The sequence below is a fragment of the Enhydra lutris genome, unplaced genomic scaffold (assembly GCF_002288905.1).
Source record: "Enhydra lutris kenyoni isolate GAN:26980312 unplaced genomic scaffold, ASM228890v2 scaffoldscaffold56, whole genome shotgun sequence".
Lineage (NCBI taxonomy): Eukaryota > Metazoa > Chordata > Mammalia > Carnivora > Mustelidae > Enhydra > Enhydra lutris.
The window spans coordinates 4,341,889-4,361,802 of record NW_019154140.1 but is presented as its reverse complement, the minus strand read 5'-3'; the positions used below and the strand labels follow the sequence as shown (position 1 = coordinate 4,361,802).

The window sequence follows — 19,914 nt, the reverse complement described above, 5'->3', positions numbered from 1 at the left end:
AACAGAGTAACAAATAAAAACTCAGAATAGAAGGGAACTTCTCAACTCGATAGATATGGGTTTATGAAAAACCCATAGCAAATGTTATCCTTACTGGTGAAAGACTGAATGTTTCCTTCTTAAGATTAATATTATACTGGAGAGTCTAATCATGGCAACAACACAAGGAAAATAAATTAAAAGCCTCCAGACTGGAAAGGAGTAAGTAAAACTACTTTTATTTGAGATGACATGACAGTTTGGATTAAAATTCTAAGAAATGCATCAAAGAACTATTAGAATTAATAAGCCAGCCCATCAAGGTTATAAGACACAAAATCAATACACAAAAAGCAATTATATGTCTATACACTAGCAATGAATAATCCAAAAATTAAATGAAGGAAGCAATTTCATTTATAATGGCATCAAAAAGAATAAAATACTTAGAATTAATTTGAGAAAAGAAGTGTGAAATTTAAATAGTGAGAACTACAGAAGAGTTTATTAATAGAAATTTAAGATGACCTACATAAATGGGAAGAAATTCTGTGTTCATAGATTATAAGTCTTAATATTGGTCTGCAGATTTAATGCAATTCTGGCTTTTTTGCAGAAATGGACAAGCTGATCCTAAAATTAACATGGAATGCAAAGGACCCAAAATGGCCAAAACAATCTTGAAAAAGAAAACGTTGTGTGAAGTTTTCAACTTCAAAACTTACTAACAAAGCTACAGTAATCAATATAGTATGCATTTGCTCAAAGGGCAGACATAGAGATCAATGGAAAACAATTGAGAGTCCATAAAAAAACTCTTACACCTCTAGCCAAATGGCTTTTGACAACAGTGCTCAGATAATCCTATAGGGAAATATTTCAATAATGGTGCCGAGACCCCTGGATACATACCTGGTAAAAAAATGAATCACAGATCTAAATCTATAAAACTTTTAGATGGTAAACACTGATAAAATCTTTAGGACTCTGTATAAAAATGCTTTCTAAGGTATGATACCAAAAGCACAAGTAATCAAAGAAAAAAATTAGGTAAACTAGGCTTCATTAAAATTAAAAACTGTTGTGTCTCAAAGGACACCATCAAGAAAGTGAAAAGGCAACCCACTCAACTGTACTCTGTGAAAGGGCACACTTTATGGTACCTGAATAATATCTCAATAAAGCTGTTATGTTTAAAGGGGGACATAAGCTTTAAACAAAAGATTTTGAGAAAGAGGAAATACCTATAGTAACATCCATTTACACATGCATATTTTCAAAAGCACACAAAATGAAATATATTTTATAGGGATACAAATATATGTGATTAAAAAAAATATACAGTCTATTTAAAGGAATGATAAAAAAAAAAAATCAAAATTTACTGTAGTTCTGATTTCCAAAGTGGAAAGTGAGGGAATGCAACTGAGGGAAGCATTTCTCAGGTAAGAGTAATGTTGTTTTCCTTAAACTGGTGAGGGATCATTATTCCTTAGACCTTACATAGACCCTGAATCTACTCAGCATGTAATAAACTTAACTGAAAATATTTAAATGCATGTATTTTTAAAATACTTAATGTAAGTAACTAAAGCCCCAACAGTTCTGAGCACAGGGAGTATATCCCCAAGACCCTGCCCCAGATTTCTGTAAACTAATCTGTGTGAAATAGTAGAAAACATGTGCCGTGACTGTCAGGGTGTTTGTACAAAATGACCTGTAATGAGGACAGCCACGGTGCAAGAACCTTATAAAAATGCTTATTTGCACTTTAAAATATATTTTTGAGATGTTGTTTTATGGTTTTTGGTTTTTTGGTTGGAACAGTATACAAAATAATGGAGAAGCGAGAGACAAATTTAGGCAAAAGGTAGCAACATTCAGCCTCTGGCCCTGAACTCTTATTTTCAGTGAAGAGAAGAGAGTACTTCAAAGACCATCTGCAGCTTTCTAGCTAAGAAGCCATAATGGGTACAAAATGCTCAGAATTCTCCGTTAAATAGAATGGATAATTATGCCTATACATCAGAGCTGCCATGTAAGCTTCCTGCCTCGGGAGCGAGGCTGATATGCTTGGGGCTAGAAAAATCTGGTCATCAGCTAGCTCATAGCTGGTGCCCAGAAATTTTGATCTGGCTGTCACAGCTGGAGAGAGGCCAGGTGAACACAAGAAAATGCCTGCTTCAGTGTGGCAGCCCTTCTAAAGGTTGACACTACCAAAAGCAGAGGCATAATGACAATTCAGAACAATGCTGGGGAAATTCAATGTTCTGGCATCCATGCTTTTTCCCTTTAGACAGTGCAGCTGGTATTTTAATTCTAACACCAAGCACAAACTAATTGTTTATCACTTACTTTTTTTCCCATAACACTGTAAGGCCTAATTTTTTAAAAGTAGAACAAAAACAAAAGTATTGTTTACTTGAATTTCTAAACACCAATTTCCTAATATATATTAAAAAGTCATTTCTAAAAGCATAAAAATACCAATTTTATAAGTTTTGCTTCTGAAATCTTGAAGAAATCAGAGCTGCTCTTGGCTCCCATCTGTAGGCCTGAGCAGAACATTCCTCTGGGGAGCAGAAGTTCAAGGACAATCCTCCCTCTAGACTGCCTTTCTTTTTCAAATACAGTATTGTCTTAAAAATTGGAGTGTTTCCTAAGGGTAATATTCCTGTCAGAAACTGGGCTGCATTATCTAAAAAAAAAAATTTTTCCACTTCACTTAGTTATTACACTCAGGACAAAAGGGATATATTTTCCAAGGCAGTAAGTGTTCTGTGATGAGTCTTCTTTTTACTAAAACTGTCTAAGACCCTGAAAATAATTGTATGTATAATCAAAATTTTCAAATTTTTGATTTTGGGAATTTTTGAATCTCTCATCAAAATTTTTCATCACAGTAACAAGGAATAAATAGAACTCACCTCCACGTACAGTTATTTTGATTAAAATAGCCATAGAGAAAGCAAGCCACTCCTACTACTGCGGCCAGCAAGAGCATCTGAGTATAGTAGCCCAGCCACGCAAAGTAGATTCCAATCTTTTCTCCATAATATTTCCTGAAGAAACACAGAAAGTGTTTTTAGAAGACACACCGAACCACTTTGCATCTTCATCCTAACCTCAATTTCTGATTTTAAATACTGGAGGCTTTAAACTTAGACCTCTTACTCAATTCACACTTAAAACACGTTCCTTTTCATAAAGACCCCAAATTCCACTAGGAAACGAGTATTTTACATATCCTAGAACTACAGATCACTGGTAAGCCTGGTGAAGCAAAGTCAGTTAGAACAGGGCGAAGGAAAGAAAAATGCTACGCAGTAACCAAATAGAATACATCACCATCATTCTTTGTAAACATGAACACATCTGATACATTCTCCAAAAGACTGTAACATGCATGAGACAAATGAACACGAACAATCTGCTCCCAGGTACTTGCTTTTGCTTGTCCAGGGAACTCCCTCGGAGCCAGTGTAATGTAAATCAGAAATAAACTAGTGTAAATCACAAATACAAGGACGGATGAGAAGTCACTGACAATGACTGAGGAATCCACTGGGCTGTATTCCTTACATCTAGCACTTCCATTTTCTCTAAGTTGTGAAAACTGATCAGGGGAAGAGTCCAGAAGGCCCCTTTGGAAGAAAGGAGGTAGGGCAGGAAGCTACACCAGACTATTCCTGAAAGGGAGACAGATGCAGTTCAGGACTAGGAAAGAGTTGAGAGGTGAGGAGAGCACACTGAGATGACTGTTAGGGGAGGGCTGCTGTTGTTGATACTGAGTCACTCCCGGCTCAGTACTGGCCCAGAGAAACTATAATTTACTTAGCTCTCTGCTTCCTTAAAGACCTCTATGAGACTTCCGGCTCAGTAGTATGGGGCTGGGTTGAGGTCCTTGGGCTTAGCCTGGTGGGGACTAAGCTCTGAGGAAGGCCTGAAGTCCCTGGAGACTCCCTTCAGACAGGAACATCCCTGGGCTGAACCCGCTGTCAGCTTCAGAGGTTGTAGGCCTGGGTGTAGGCTAATCCCTGGGGGTAAGGAAGGACTGGCCCAGACATGGAATCAGGCGTCTTGCAAGTGTTGCATTTTTATGTGACTGGGGCTTTGCTGTCTGACTCATAAACTGTAGGTCAATGACAGGCTCAGGGTAGTATTGAGAAAGAAAAGCTTGGCAATGGGTTTGCAACATCTTGGCTGTTAGGCTTTCTCTGATATGTTCTTATCAACCATCCACACTGGAAATGCCACACTTAAAACTGGAAAGAATGTTAGAGGTTACTGGTCCAACTCTCCAATAGTAAAAATATTCTGCCTCATTTAGAGCTAGTCAGGCAGTTCCTGCTTGGATACTTAGCATGACAGGGAGTTCATTGTTTCCAGAGATACCTACATTATATTGGAGGCAAGAAGATCAGAAAGAATTTTTGAATCCAGACCAAAAACTGCCTCCAAGTTCCTGCTGAAAGGCTGGGAATAAAATATAATAATTCTTTCAAATATGATATTCTGATCATTCTCTTTCTGCCAAGAACATTCCAATTCTTAACATCAATTTCTAAAAATTCAGCTTTTTGATCTAAGTTAAAAGTATATACTCAGCAAGGGGTCAGAAAGTTCTAGTAATTGTCATGGTGGTTCACCGCTTAGTTTTCTGTATGCTTACCAACAATTCAACCCCAGACTCTGACCTAACATGTAATGTTCTCAGTACTTTCAAACACATGAGGTAGTCTATTGATTTCACCTCCTTGAATGAATCCCATCAGATCTTCTCCAACCCAGATTAATGATTCTCTAGCCCTGCACAGAGCTATCACCTGGAATCTCTCCATTTTTCTCTCACGTTGGGAATCCCTGTATACTGAAGCCATGTTTTCCTCTTCCTTCGTGGAGCAACACCTCCACTACTTTGCACATTTAAATGGCAAAAGTTCCTCACACTTATTTAAATAGCTTGGCCATCTGTGGAATTGGAAAGTAAGAAATCACATCCCTTGGAAATTTGAAGTTATTGCTCTCTTTTCTTCTACCTGCAGTGTTGTCGTTGAGGAGTTTGGTGTTATTCTGAGTCTTGCTCCTTCAAATGAAGGTTTCTCCTTCTGGAGGTTCTATTTCTCCTTCTGGAAGTTCTCAGGATCTTCTTTTTGTCTTCAGTGTCCTGAGGTGCCATGTTGTCATGACTTGATGACATGCTGAGGTGACTGGCTTGCTCTATTTTCATCCTCTGAGCGCTCAGGAAGCTCCTTCCATCTGGAGACCTAGCACATTCAGTTTCTGTCCCGAGTGCGCTATAAAGGTGTGTAGGTACGAGTTGTGTCTTTCCACAATGTCAGCTTTATTCACTCATAAAGCAAGATTTGCACAACTGTAACAGCTTCGGGACTCCAAACTCAATGACACTTCCCTACACATTTGGTCTGGCTTCATACACGCCACACAGGACAAGATACAATACAAAGTCACACAACAAACAAGATACAATGAGGGTAAGAAATTAATGAACCAAATGCAGTCAGTCCCCAACCATACAGGTGAGATGAGGACTCAGTCCAGTCCGGGTCCACTCTCAGCACTTAGTGCTTATTATGTTCAAGCAGTGGAGGGTCTCTCTTATGTTCAGAGACCAATCTGGGGCCGCTGCCTTTCAAATGTGGTCAGACAAGGAAGAGTCCGAATCTGGAGAATCTGACAGTTTGCTGTGGAAGTCCTCCCTTTTTAGAGGAGTTTTATCAGTCTTTAGCCTTCCCAGGCCTCTTCCGGTTCTTCCATCAGCTCTTGGCTTTGCCAATCATCAGTTCTTGGTACCACCTGCATGTTCTAGTGTTATCTGTTCTCAGCTCATCTCCTTTGGCTGTCTTCCTGATTCCTGACAGCACTGCTTGACGCGAGGGACCCCTCATGCTCTCTATTGTTTTTCAATATGGTTCAGACACTGCTCTGATTTCTTCCCTATGTTGTCTCTGTTCTCATTCCTAGCACCCTACTATTTGTTCATTGCATCTCCTAGACAGACCTTCTAATTTTTATTTCTTCCTGTCGTTTTTATTTTCTATCTCTTCATATTTTTGCTCTGTGTTCTGTACAATTTCTTCAACTTTATTTTCTAATACTATGATTAGGGTTTTTCTGTTCTATTACATTTTTAAGAATCACATTTTATCCATGGAATGATCCTTTTTTTATAGAACTCCTGTCCTTTCTTATGGATATCATAGTTTCTTTTCTCACTCTGAGGGTAAAAATGGGAGTTTGGGAGGTAGTTTTTCTTTTTCTTTTTTTTTTTTTTTTTCCTGTGCAAAAATCTGTTTCCCCTAGTTACTTTTTCTGGTTTATCTGGTTTGCTTTTTGGAAAAGAACTGATTTTCCCTTCAGGTAATCCCTGGGGCCCACAGATGAAGGTTTAACAGCCCAAAGGCTCAAGGGGTTACTAGTGGGAAGCAAGGAAAGGAACATGTGGACCAGGGACAGGGAATAGTTAGAAAAAAAATACATTTTCCTTAGTGAAATATACTTAAAATAGTGGGGAAATTGTTCTCTTTACCAAAAAATCAATAAAGGACGATGAAGAACCCAACACCCTGCTATCAGATGGTTTGGGTTTAACATAAAAGAAAATCACACGTGAGTATCAGCTTCAAATGTTTACATATGTACAAACACCCTCTTTTAAAATTTTATCCTACAGAATATCTGGAGTTAATGAGAGAAAATGCCTCTTTATGATTGTAATCCAGTTAAAAAATGAAGAAATGAAGAGTATGAGCAAATGAAATAGCAAAATAAAATCCCTTATGAAATGACTTTAAGCAATGATCACTGATGGTTGCTATCATCACACACAGAAGAAATAGTACATTATGTAGCTTCTGGTAGAAGTATGAAACTCCACATATTAAGTATTCTTGTACAAAGCTGAACTGCAATCAGATCAAACTTTCAAATGAGGGACAAATTACTTAGCTAAAGCAAATACACAGGACACAGCAACAAGTCCAACACCAGCACAAGGAAGAATGAAGTCAGTAAAATAGAGAATGGAGAAACTCCTCCACAGTTACCAGGAAGAAAGAAATGGAAAGATTAGAAGACAACTGAGAAATACATTAATTGTGCCATCTGGACCTTGTTTGGTTCTCTGATCTGAACTAAAAATTGTTAAAAAAAAAAAAAAGTTTTTGTGATAATCAGGAAAAACTGAACATGGCTTTTTGATGATTTTAAGTATTCAGACTACATTTAAAAGAGAATGAAATATATGAAATATTAATGAAATATAATGATATCTGGGGTCTTCTTCAAAATGCTCCAATGGAAAGGGATGGGAAGGAGCTAGAGAGAAAAATGAAACAGGATTAGTGAGGAGTTCATAATTTTTGGAGGTGGGAGACAGATATAGGCAGTTTTGCTGTACTGTTCTATTTTTGCATATGTTTGAAATTTCCCATAAGAAAATGTAAAACAAAGCAAAACAAAAACTCTTCAATGTTTTAAAACTCTCACTTTTAATGTCAAATGGTTTTCCCATGTCAGTGGGCACTGAGGTGAGGTAGAAAAAACAGGCACTTGGCTCCAGGCCAACCTGGGGGAACCTGACTCTTCCCTCCTCGCTCTCCACATCCAACCCACAACCAAGTCCCACGGACTCCCCTACCACCCATTCCAACTGTGCTGCTAAGAGTTCTCCTCTGGCCACTCCGACAGCCTCCTACCTGCTCTCCCTGCTTCCTGGGGCCCCTGTCAGCCATTCCCCAAATTATCTTTACAAAGTGTGAATGAGATAAAATTATTGGAGTACTTAAAGCATCACAAGTGCTTTTCACTGTCCTTAAAATCTAACCTCTTTTCCGTGATCCAGCTACCCCCCTTCTAACCTGTGTCTCATTCTTCTCTCCTTAGCACAGGTCTTCAATATTTCCTCACACTTGCCAGTGACCCTGTACCTCATGGGCCATCGTGCAAGCTGCCCCAGTCCAAGAATGACTTCTTTCTAATCCACAAAATCCTGGCTCCTTTTCACTATCCAGGTCTTAGTTCATATGTTGCCCACTCAAACGTAACTTTCTTCACTTCCTTCCCCTCACCCCAACTCATCATGGTGTTTCTTCATTTCAATCAGAAATTTTGTTTACTTCTCTGCTTATTTTTATTTGTTTCTTCATTATTTTTTGTCTGTCTCTCTATCCAGCAGCCTTGCCCAAACAACAAAAGTTTCTAAAGAGCAGCTGACCTTGGTGTTTTCAGAAAATAAATGCTGAGCTAGTCATCACTCCTTGTTAGATATAGTGAAACAGTATCTAGCAGCAGTTACAGGCAAGCAGTGAAAACTTGTATCTCTTACCATACAATTTAAGCTAAATGTAATGAGGTAATGAGGACTATGGTGAGTCTTTATTCCCAATTTTGGGAGGTAACCTCTAAACCTTTGAAATTTCCCAAGATAAGGGTGTCTTTGTTACTCACGAAGAACCCCTGGGACCCCACCCAACAGTCGATGCCAATGAGGTGACTCATGGAGGGCCCTTAGTTTGTGCTAATGGGATGACTCAGGATGGAGACTGGCCAGGCCAGGAAGACCAACCATTTGACTGGAGGACTGGGGGGCTTTGAGCCATAGTATGTTGGGAAAGGAAGGGGCTGGAGACTGAGCCACAAGGGCAATGATTCAGTGACTCATGCCTATCTAAAAAGCCTCAATAAAAAGCTGTGGGCAGGGGTGCCTGGGTTGCTCAGTGGGTTAAAGCCTTTGCCTACAGCTCAAATCATGATCCCAGGGTTCTGGGATCGAGTCCTGCAGCGGGCTCTCAGCTCAACAGGGAGCCTGCTTCCCCCCCACCCCACCCTGCCTGCCTCTCTGCCTACTTGTGATCTCTGCCTGTCAAATAAATAAATAAATACCAATCTTAAAAAAAAAAAAAAAGCTGTGGACAATGTTCAGGGGTCTGGGTGAGCTTCCCTGGGTGGCAATCCTCTTCGAATACTATCACTTCGATGCCAGAGAGCAACCTGAGTCCTCCCACTGGCATGCTCTCTATACACCTCACCTGATAAGATCCAAGGGCTGCTTTTTGTATATACTTCGTGGATGAGCCCACTCCCTGTACAGAAGGTACCGTTCACTTGGGCAGCTGACATCCTCGGACTTATGGTTGAAGGTGCACTACGAAGCAGAAGCAAACAAGCGAGTATATAAGCACTAGGTGTTCACAGACCTGTTTATTCAATATGGTACTTGTACTTCACAGGAATAGGGGGCTCTCCTTTGCTGGAAGGGATGGATGGATCATCTAATTCTTAGTGATTTCAACCAGTGGTATTATTAATCACTTGCGGCCACTTGCAAATGTGGGTGGGGAAGAACACTTGGTTGTTATAATCCTAGAGAACACTTCAGGTACCCGGTGGGAGCCCCAGAGATGCCTTACGTCCCACAAGCGTACCAACTCCTAAACAGTTAAAAATTGGGCTGCTCAAGTGCAAAACAGCCACACTGGAGAAACACCTGCTAGCCACACCCTCCCTGGATGCCTGGGGGAAACCAGGGCCTTAGCTGGTTAGTACCAAGGTCAATTCTAAAACCCAGGCATCTTTGTCCCCCCAGTTCAGCAGTTACTCTGGGACAACATGCAGAATATGAACAACAAAGAAGTATGACATATTATATACTTCGTTTACTCAGAAAACAAAGGTTTCTGCCTCTTCGTAAACTCAGTCACTCTTCCCATCTGACTCGTTTTTCTCCCTCCTGTACTAGAACCAGATTATCACCAGGTAAGCCTTAATATAGGTCCTGACCTCCGTTCACTTCCCTTCCAAATGCCACACAAGATCACTCCTTAGGCTGGATGTGGGATCACTGCAATTGAAAGAGGCTTTAGCAGGAAAGAACTGGGCATGGGCGGATGCCAACTGAATACTATTGAACTTTGGCATTCCACATTAATATTCATGACAGCAATTCTTAAGTATCCCTAAAGTTTGTGTCATGCTATACTCACTAATTTTGCTAACAAATATAAAACACATGGACCCTCAGGCTGGGCTGCCATATTGGGTCTCTTCACCAGGAAGTTCAGAATCTACTCCATTCAGCTCTCTGCTCTCTATTTACACATGTGCCTCAAGTAGCTCTTTTGTATCCTAGTTTATTATCATCTACAGTACACTTCAATAACGTCGTCATCCACACATACACGTACTACCCAGCAGAATGATCAATCTCACTTTTGGCTTTCTTGGTCTTAGAGATTCAGATAAATTGATAGTGAATGTGACAAAGCTATAGCACACTATAATATAGTATTTAATTTATTTCAATGACAGAATTTACCTAAAGAGCTTAGATATAATATCCCGGCATTTATGGAATCGTTAAGGGTCTGAAGCAGTCACATTTTAAAATTCTCATTTCATGAGAGATGTTATCGGCCACAGAAGTGCTCTTGAATTTGAGGAGCTGCTGTCATCTCAGAACGGAGTCCTTAAAAAATGTCAACACCCTGCAGTATTGCCATCGGGATGAGAACTCTGACAGATGTCTTTGTAAAAGTCTTATGATAGTCTAGGACACAGGAAGAAAATGGTATTTTAGGGGGAAAAAGCCCGTGTTCTAGAAAATTATGAGTGAGAAGATCTAACACGTATTTTACTTAAAAAGAAGCAATACGTTTCTAGTTGATAACAACATCTGTCAGTAATTATAAAGAGAGCTATTGCTTATACTACATGCCAGGGATGGTGCTAACATTTGACAGGGATTAATTTAATTAACCCTCATAACTCTATGGCATAACTCTATGACGTAAGTATGATAATTATCCCCATTTTATTGATGAGGAAATTGAGGTACTGAGAGGCTAAGTGACTTTTATGAGGTCATCCAGCTCGAAAGTGGGAGAGCAAGCCCCAGAGCCCACGCTCTTAACTGCTCACCAGCAGAGCTCTATATGAGCACTACAAGATGGCTGCTGTTTCCATCATCCGTTCATTGACTGTTGAAACTGACGGCCTTCTCTATGGCCCAAAATAACCCAGTTCCTGCCCTCAATGAGCTTGTAACCTTGTCATTGACTATCTTCATTTTATGGAAGAAGAAACTCAAGGTTAAGAAGATTAGCCCTTCTCTATTCACAGTAAAGTACACCTTGGGTATTTTATTTCATTCTTGCCATTTGACTTACATCATGGAGAGGGAAAGCCGCTTTGTAGATCCCAGAGCTGACAAGTTTGTTAATTCCAAACTTTTTAACATTGTCTCTTACTTGATACATGACCCGAGAGAGGATGAAGTAAACCTAAAAAAAATTATAAAACAGAATGAGTGCATTAATGTGTAACTAACCAACCATTGTTACTATTGTAACAGGAACCAGCTTCCTTTTCAGTGAGGGGTGGGGGGCAGCTTTTAAAAACAAAACTAAACCAAGCACACCAGACCACTAATTATTCAAGCAGCAGGTTCCAAATTACTCAAAGACAGCAACTAAATTTGGTTTAGACTTACAATGCGGCTTCTGGTGGCTGGATTGAAGAAAGTATCTCTATCCTGAATATAAAAATCATTCATCCGGTTCTTCTCAAATGGGGCAGTGAAAAACTCCTGCTCTGGCTTGATGATACTTTCATCCACTTGGAGGACTTTGGTAAACCAGCTGAAATTACCGAAGGCTGAGGACCGGGTTTTCAGATCATTGGGTTTCAGAGGCAATTTGATGTGCATTATCTCAGCGTACGTACATAACACCTCCCATGGGGCATGTACTTTTACAAACACAAGCTTATCATCCAAAACCTACAATGCAAGAATAAAAACACAAACCAGGAAACTGATTATTTTCATAATTTTGAAACACATATGGATTGTTCTTACGTTGCTGGTAGTCAAAACACAGGACGCTGGTAAAGACGAAGATAAAATAAAACAGACTTGCATGCCATCAGATATTTTTGCCTTAAAGATAATTTCTTGGTTCAAATTATTGAGCAAGTAATTAAAGTCCTTTTCATACTTTCAGAAAACTACTATTATTTTAAATGAAGAAAAGCAAACTTGTTAATTTGCCTATCACTCCACCCAAATTGGTGACTAAAAATAAAAACATTAGACTATTCACTGCCGTGTTATTTTAATGATAATTTTAAAATTTCTAACCCAGAGCAGGACTCATTAGTATATTATATATCTGTTAAATGTCATGTTATGTGTCCATAAGAAAAAGATATCAATATAGAAATGCATCTACTACATATTAGCAGAAAGAAAAGCAAATTATAAAACTGTGAAATAATAATCCCCCTTTTTGAAAGGGAAAAACAGATATGTTTTGAGGAATAAAAAAGTTCAGTGGGACCACAAGGTTATTTATGTATAATTAGAATATAGAGGATTTTTATTTTTGTTATTCTTATATTCATTAATTTTTATAAGCTGTTGTTTGTAAAATGAGAGATCTTTTTAAAAAGCTCTTAAAAGAAGAAAACGATAATTTATACATGCATTCAGTATTACATTCTTCGGCTACTAAAAAAGGTATGCTGACTTTGATCAGAAACAAATACGTTCTATAATGCAGATTTTGATGGATGCCCCCCCCTTTCCGCCCAGCCTAGGGCATCACTAGAATTGCAAGTTTCAAATGCCAGTCTAGCATCCCAAATGACATGTAGCTTCCCAAGAGCAATAGTCAGCCAGGAATTGGAAAGGATCCAACACTTACCGATCTTGTTGCTTCTAAATGCAGGCCATCACAGATGAGGTTAGATTCATATGCTCGTCTTTTTCTCTGTCAAAAGAAATTGGAAAATATGTTAGACCCTGTAGTTTGGCCAAGGACAGAAAAAGTCTTTTTTAAGACAAACCAAACCAAACCAAACCAGTTTGAATCTAATGAAAAGATAGATCTGCTCAAAATAGCACGTAAGCAACCAAGGTGCTCTCGCTGTTGGGTGATTTGTGGGTGTGTTGGATTCCTGCGATGAAATGCAATGGAGTGTACTGGGATTCACTTAGCACTCTCAAAGGCCTTGGTTGTTTCCATGGGTTTCTGGCCATTCGGGATGCATAAAAGTCTCTGGTTTTGACTCAATTCCAAAACTTTTTTTTTTTTTTTTAATTATAAGCAGTCTGGCACAAAAAAGGAGGTTTCTGAGTCCCATTCACTGATGTCATTTACCAGATCTGGCATTCTAGACATATCAGACATACAGATGGTTCCAATTTTAGATATATATATTTCATCTCTACATACCTTGAACAAATTCAACAAACAAAATAAACAGTTTTGGCAAAATCTGAAAGAATGTTTTTCTCTGCAAGATTAAAATGTCCATGAAGGTATAAAACACCTATAAACCTACAAAAACAGGGAATTAATTAATTGATAATAGATCTGTCTGTGTCACGTGGCCATTTGAAAAGATGCAGAATGTACCATATTTATTGATATTAAATTCTATCTAGCTAGGCTTTTGTCAGGCTGTGTCCTAAGCTGTAAGGAAAGCATGTCAAGGTAGAGACTTAGTTAACCTTTTATTTATTTATTTATTTAGTTAGTTAGTTAGTTAGTTAACCCTTTAAAAGAAGGCTTTTGGTGATGAAACAGCTATATTGCATCATGAAATCAGAAAAATGAGTGAAGACAGGGGTTCAGCGTACAATCTCTAAAACCAGACTGCCTGTGTTCAAATTCTGGTGCCATCACTTATCAGCTCTTTGACCCTTGGCAGAAAACAAACTCTCTAAGTCTCATTTTCCTTCTCTATTGAATAGAGAAAGCCTATATTCCTTTTGAGGTTCTCATGAGGATTGTAGAATTTAAACCACATAAGGCACATAAACTAGAATTTCCATTTCTAGTCATCACAGAAGATTAATTGGACTAATTCACCCACTGAAGACAAGTGAAAAAGTTGGACAAAAAAATCCCCCAAAACAAAAAACATTTGTCTTAACTTGAGCAGTTAACAAGCTAAAGGAATTAGTGGATCATGGCCTAGGTAATCCAGGGGACACAGCAGTCAAGACCACTTTGCCCAGGGAGCGCCATTCATGATTTGCCAGTTGCCAAGGGGAGGAGGAAAGGCTGAGCTGCAGTGCCATCAAAGTGCTGAGAACACGGAAAGCGGCTAATAAACAGAAAGCAGATGGTGCTGCATGAAAAAGGCCAGAGGCCAAGAAGTGAAAAAATACATGTAGTATTTGGTTAAATATGAGTCCAAGTGGAATCCCTAACATCTTTTGTGGAAGTATCAGAAACAGAATACTGGTATAATTTTTATTTATTTAGTAAATGATGTGATACAGTACTTAACAACACACCAGAGGCTGGTCTAAGAGCTTTACAAATGTAATACATTTAATTGCTTCTTACAATTTGAGCATGCAATAGTGAGAGAAAAATCAGCAAGAGCTACACTCCCTTAAACAGGAACAAGCAACCAGACCCGCCATATCCCCAACTTCAACTTGGGAAGCTCCTTTAGACTCATCCTGCTTCAAACTAGGCAGTATTTCTTCACTCCAGATCCTAACCTGCATTTTGATTCTTGCATGGTAGTCCAGTTCTCGTGCCCAATAGCTTCTTTCTTTACTACTGCTTAAAAGCACTTTTCAAGGGTGCCTGGGTGACTCAGTAGGTTAAGCATCTGGCTCAGGTCATGAACTCAGGGCTGCAAGATGGAGCCCCACATCGGGTGCCATATACTGGATGTGGAGCCTACTTAAGATTCTCCCCCTCCCTCTCCTTCTGTTGCTCCCCCATCCAAATAAATAAATAACAAAAAAACAAAATAAAAGCATTTTTAATCCTGCAAACAATGTTCAACATGGTGCTTGGCACAGAGGCTATGCCGAATGCTTGCTTGTTCAAAGACTATACTCAACAAACGCTTATTAATTCCTTCTACAAACACTCCTGAGAGCATCCTTCAAAGTACTGAAAATTCAAAGAATTTAAAGTAGTTTGCTATGGGGGAACTAGAGAGAAACTCAGCATCCAGTGACCTAAGACCTTCTTCTGATACAGAAGGACTGAAACATTTATTCGTGTGTTTCATGACAGTGTAACAGGCATTTGCTGTTCCTTATGGCCCCCTCAACACTGCAGCTCTCCCCAGAGCCCATGCCCACTACACTGGTGAAAAATACATTCTCCTTCCTGGTCTCCTGTGAAGTTCAGCTATTTGCACATGAGCTAGGCCTTGTCAATCAGACCAACCACTCCAGACCCTCTCTCAGAAGCCAGTGACACAAAGAAGCTGGGCCCAACAGAACTCATTCGAGGGTGGTTTGGAAAGCAAATGCCAGTTCCCAAGATGGCTGAAATAGAGGTTACAGCAGATCTGAGCCGCTGCCACTGACCAGCAACCATGCTTTCTCTCCCAGAATGCCTCTGTAGTGGGATTTGGGGCACTGCTCCCAGCTACCTGGTTTCTAGGCTTATCTGTCCAACCCTTCAGAGGAACTTATGAGCTCCCTAACATTCCTCTGATAAACTCCTTGTTTGCATAAGTTAGAGCTCATTTCTGTCACTTGCCAGCAGGAATCGTGACTGGTTCGGTAACCGTGAACTACGGAGAAGTAGTTAGGCTGAAACCGACATCACTGTACAGTGGAGGGAGCAGGGGCTCTGAGTACACCAGACACTCTGACTTCCTCTCCTTCAGGGAAGATGACTCATCCTGAGTCTGTACAAGGGGCAACCCAGACTGACCCATTAGCAGGATCCATGACTGTGTCTTCTGTATCCTTTTGAAGTCAGTCAGGAATGATTTCAGTTAGAATGTAAAGGTTCAGGCCCAAGGATATTCACTCTTGTAGACAAATGTCTTTCTCATTAGAAGACCTGGAGAATCAGTCAAAAGAGGAACTTCTCTAGTGGATAAACGGCTATTTTAACAATTAAGTACTGGCATTTAGTTCTTTCAGTTTTTGTTTTCCTTTTAGAAAATAATGGCATGATAGTTAGATTCAAAGTCAAAATTCAAATCCAGATTCTGTGACATTGGGCAAAACAATGTAAATCATACAAGCGCTGGTAGCTTCATTTCAAAATAGGACAAGAAATAGCTTCATCTTGAGGGTCTTTTAGGGATTAAATGTGATCAGGGATATAAAAGGCCTCAGTATCATGTTTTATACATAATAAGCCATAAACATGCTAGCCATTACCATATTCTCTTTTTCTCCATTCAAACATGCTCAACTTCCCTTATTCCTTTTGAAAAACAAAAAACAAAAAACTAAACCCTCGCTCCCCTACAAGCCTTAGGGGCTCACCTCTTCTTTTTTAATGCAAAATATCTGAATAAGAACAGGCAACCCCAATCCACTTGCACCCAGTGACCCCCTAATCCTTCAGTGGGACACCGATGACACTGTTTTACTGTAACTCCAAGAACGGGATCTTAATGCTGAGTTACTCTGCTCTCCCTCTTGATTCTTCTATACTACTTGGTCATCCTGGTCCTCAGACTACCTTCTTTGATATCTGATAAATGGGTATATCTGTGTGAGACAGTGTGTATGTGTGTGTGCGTGCGTGTGCGTGTGTGTCCTCTTCACTCTCTGAAGGTTGTGAACACATCTTTATATCTTCTTACTTTTCCCTCATTTCTGTGTATAATAAGGGAGGTCACTGACAAGAGTGTATAGCAGACGGGAGTATCAAAGATGCAGAAAACCTTAGAAATACTTTTCTTCCATCTCATTTTAATGGCTTGGTAATAGTCTCTCAGAGAGATGTACTATAATTTATTTAACAAATCTCAAATTTTTGGATATTTAGGTTGCTCCTAATTTTCAATATTATAAAAATCCTTGTAGAACAGTCTTTGTGCATCCATTATTATTTCCTCCGGATAAAGTCCCAGAAGCAGAATTGTTAAATCAAAGGGCGTATGCAATTCTAAGTTCTTTAATATGTACTGCCATACTGCCCTCCAGAAAGGTTGTACTAATTTATCCTATTTTAGTTCTTATCTAGTTCTTTATAAAGAACTCCTGAGATATTTACCTGATTTCTCTCAAGATAATTGGTAGACCTTGGAGTTGGTTTATAATGCCCTCTATTTTACCACTCACTATAAATACTTAAACAGTTGAATCAAGGATAGGACATTTTTATTTGCTTAAACATCTTAATCTATCACCTTGGAGTTACTTTAATAAGACAGTTCTTGTTATTTTCCTTTGGCAAGGCAATTCACAAAGAACTAGTGGAGTATTTTAAAAATTGATCAAACCAGTTTTCTTGGTTTGTCAGGTAGCTAAAGTAAATTAGCATATGTGCAGTATTTGTCAAACAAGCACATATCAGGGAAAGACTGATTACTTAAGAAAAGATTGCTTCAATCTGTTTAATATGAAATCATTATCTTCATTTCCTTGTAGAATTTATACTTAGATAAGTAACAGTGTTCTTGACATTTAAAAAATTAGGGTAGAGCTATCTTCCATGTTAAAAATGAAAGAAAATTAATATTGCATATTGACTGACATAGCCATTGTTCAATAAGTATTTGTTGAAAAAAATATGAGATCACACATTTTTTTCACTAAAGATCATCTATGTGCCTTATCAGAAAAACTTTACATATATGAACCTAAACTATGTTCTATAGTCTATGGTCTGTATTTAGCAGCACAAAATAACCAAACTAGGCTCTTTGGCTCTGAAAAATGCCCAGTCATACTTTAGATTGTACTGTAAATTCTTCTGTCCCTAGGGGAACAAGTTCATTGGCATTGCAACCTGGATCTTTTTTTTTTTTTTAACCTAAAGTAAATCCAAAATGACTGTAATCATTGAGGACCTGTGTACATCTTGAAAAGGATGGATGTGATTCCACTACTGTGGGTGGAGAACGGTGCTGGAGGTTCAAAGTAAAAAAGGATAAGAGTACCTATCTCACCTCAGAAACTGGAATTTTATTCATACCTCTTTTGAGAGGTTAATACAGCTGTCAGAGAAATAAAGAACAAAAACAATCAAAATTACAAAGGACAGACTGGCATAATTAAGGAAGCCTTCTGCCCCTAAGCACCTTAGATTACACATCTCATTTGGCTTAATAAAGTCATTGTGGGGAGGAATGGCTTGTGAATTAAACAGCAATAGTATTGATTGTAAACACCAATCTACCATTTTCTTTAAGTCAACCAGCTTTCACAGGATAAGAAAAACAAGGATTGTAAAGCCTCTGAAGTAAAGTTACTGAACACAGTGTAATGATAATAAACCACAAATCAGTTGGGATTAATGAATATATGCATAGATTAATTTCATGTATTCTTACAGCTTTGTTGGGCAAAGTACTGATGGTACTGTCAGAGTATTTTTCAACTTGCCAATCTTTGTTAGGCCTACAAAGATGAATGACGAATAAGTTAAAGGTCCTTAATTTGTACAAAAAAAATTACTAACTACTATAAGAACTATTTATTAGTTATACATCATGTGCTCAAAAAGGTTTGGTAAGCAGAATAAATAATTTAATTGGTACTTAATTTAAATTCACATGCTGGTGATAAAACATTTAATGTTAGTGGACCAATCTGATGAGGAATTTATTCAAGTAGATAATATGTGTTCTCTAGGGGACAGAAAAAGGATGCACATTTTAAATAATAAGCATGGAATGGAAGTGAATATTAACTTCTGACTTTCTTTTTTAAATTAAAATTTTAGGTATAATTATAAAAGACATAAATGCTCTCTGTGGGTAACTTAGAGAAGAGAAATTTTCTGAGAAGGGGAGAAAAAGCAACTTATAAAAAGTCACTGCTGAGGGCACCTAGGTGGCTCAGTTGGTTAAGCAACTGCCTTCAGCTCAGGTCATGATCCTGGAGTCCCAGGATCGAGTCCCGCATCGGGCTCCCTGCTCAGCGGGGAGTCTGCTTCTCCCTCTGACCCTCTCCCCGAATTCATGCTCTCTCTCTCTCTCTCTCTCTCGCTCTCACTCTCTCAAATAAATAAAATCTTTTAAAAATAAAAACTAATTTAAGACAACTAGTATAAACATTTTAGTGCAAGTAAGTTTTAAATTTTTATTAAATTTTTTTAAATTTTAAATTAAATTTTTTAAATTTAAGTTTTAAATTTTATTAAATACTTTTAAAAAAATCTGTTGAGGGATCACATGGCTTGACTTCTCATTAAGTCTTATGTGTATTAAATGTATGGTTATTTGTGGGTAATAGATGATAATTAACAGTATGGATAACTCAGAAACCATTTATTATTGACTTTAGCTTGCAATGTATAATTTTCCTAGTCCTTAGCTCCCTACATGTGCAAATACTACATTAACTTTATTTATTTATTTATTTATGATTCATTAAAAAAGTATTTGAGGTCACTTACAGAAATAACATCAAGAATAAAGTAGTTAAATGAGAAACACAGAGTGACAAATGTAAAGTCCAGGAAAATAAAATGAAGCGATGTATCAGAGTAACAAATAAAATGATTTTTTATTAACCATAGGTCCTGTTCAGAAGTTAGAGTTCAGCTGTAAATTTGCTTCTGAGTTTCCTAGTAGCCAAAGAAAATGGGAGATGTTATTAATAATATATTCTAACGCTTTAACTAAAAAAAAAAAAAAAAACCTGTCCAAAAGAAATATAATGTTCTGAGGATATCCCAGAAAGCAATGTGTTCCATGGAGCCTCATTAAAGGAGAAGACATGATTGAGCAGACTTAACACTGGCATATCTTCCCCATGTTGAAGATAAAAGGATGGCAGAAAGGGATTTTGAAGCATTAGAACAGCGTAAAATACTTACTGGAAATGACATGTTCGCCACAGATAGTCCATGAATTGGAAACTTCAGGCTTATATTAGGATGGGTTAAGAAGAAATGATGGCAACCAGTGTTGGCTGGTTTTACCTTCCCAGATAACTTTTGGTAAGTGTCCTCTCTTCTGTTT

The 19,914-nt window shown here is 38.4% G+C and overlaps 1 protein-coding gene across 1 annotated transcript in view; it reads right to left on the bottom strand.

The window, feature by feature from the left end:
- The window catches only part of LOC111157822 (anoctamin 6), a 184,689-nt gene that overhangs the window by 49,695 nt on the left and 115,080 nt on the right, over positions 1-19,914 (bottom strand). Inside the window, exons 5-9 of the mRNA XM_022519488.1 lie at positions 12,702-12,767; positions 11,489-11,776; positions 11,166-11,279; positions 9,030-9,145; positions 2,907-3,041 (exon numbers count right to left, since the gene is read on the bottom strand). Coding sequence (XP_022375196.1) covers positions 2,907-3,041; positions 9,030-9,145; positions 11,166-11,279; positions 11,489-11,776; positions 12,702-12,767 — 719 coding nt within the window. The remainder of the gene's footprint in view (positions 1-2,906; positions 3,042-9,029; positions 9,146-11,165; positions 11,280-11,488; positions 11,777-12,701; positions 12,768-19,914) is intronic.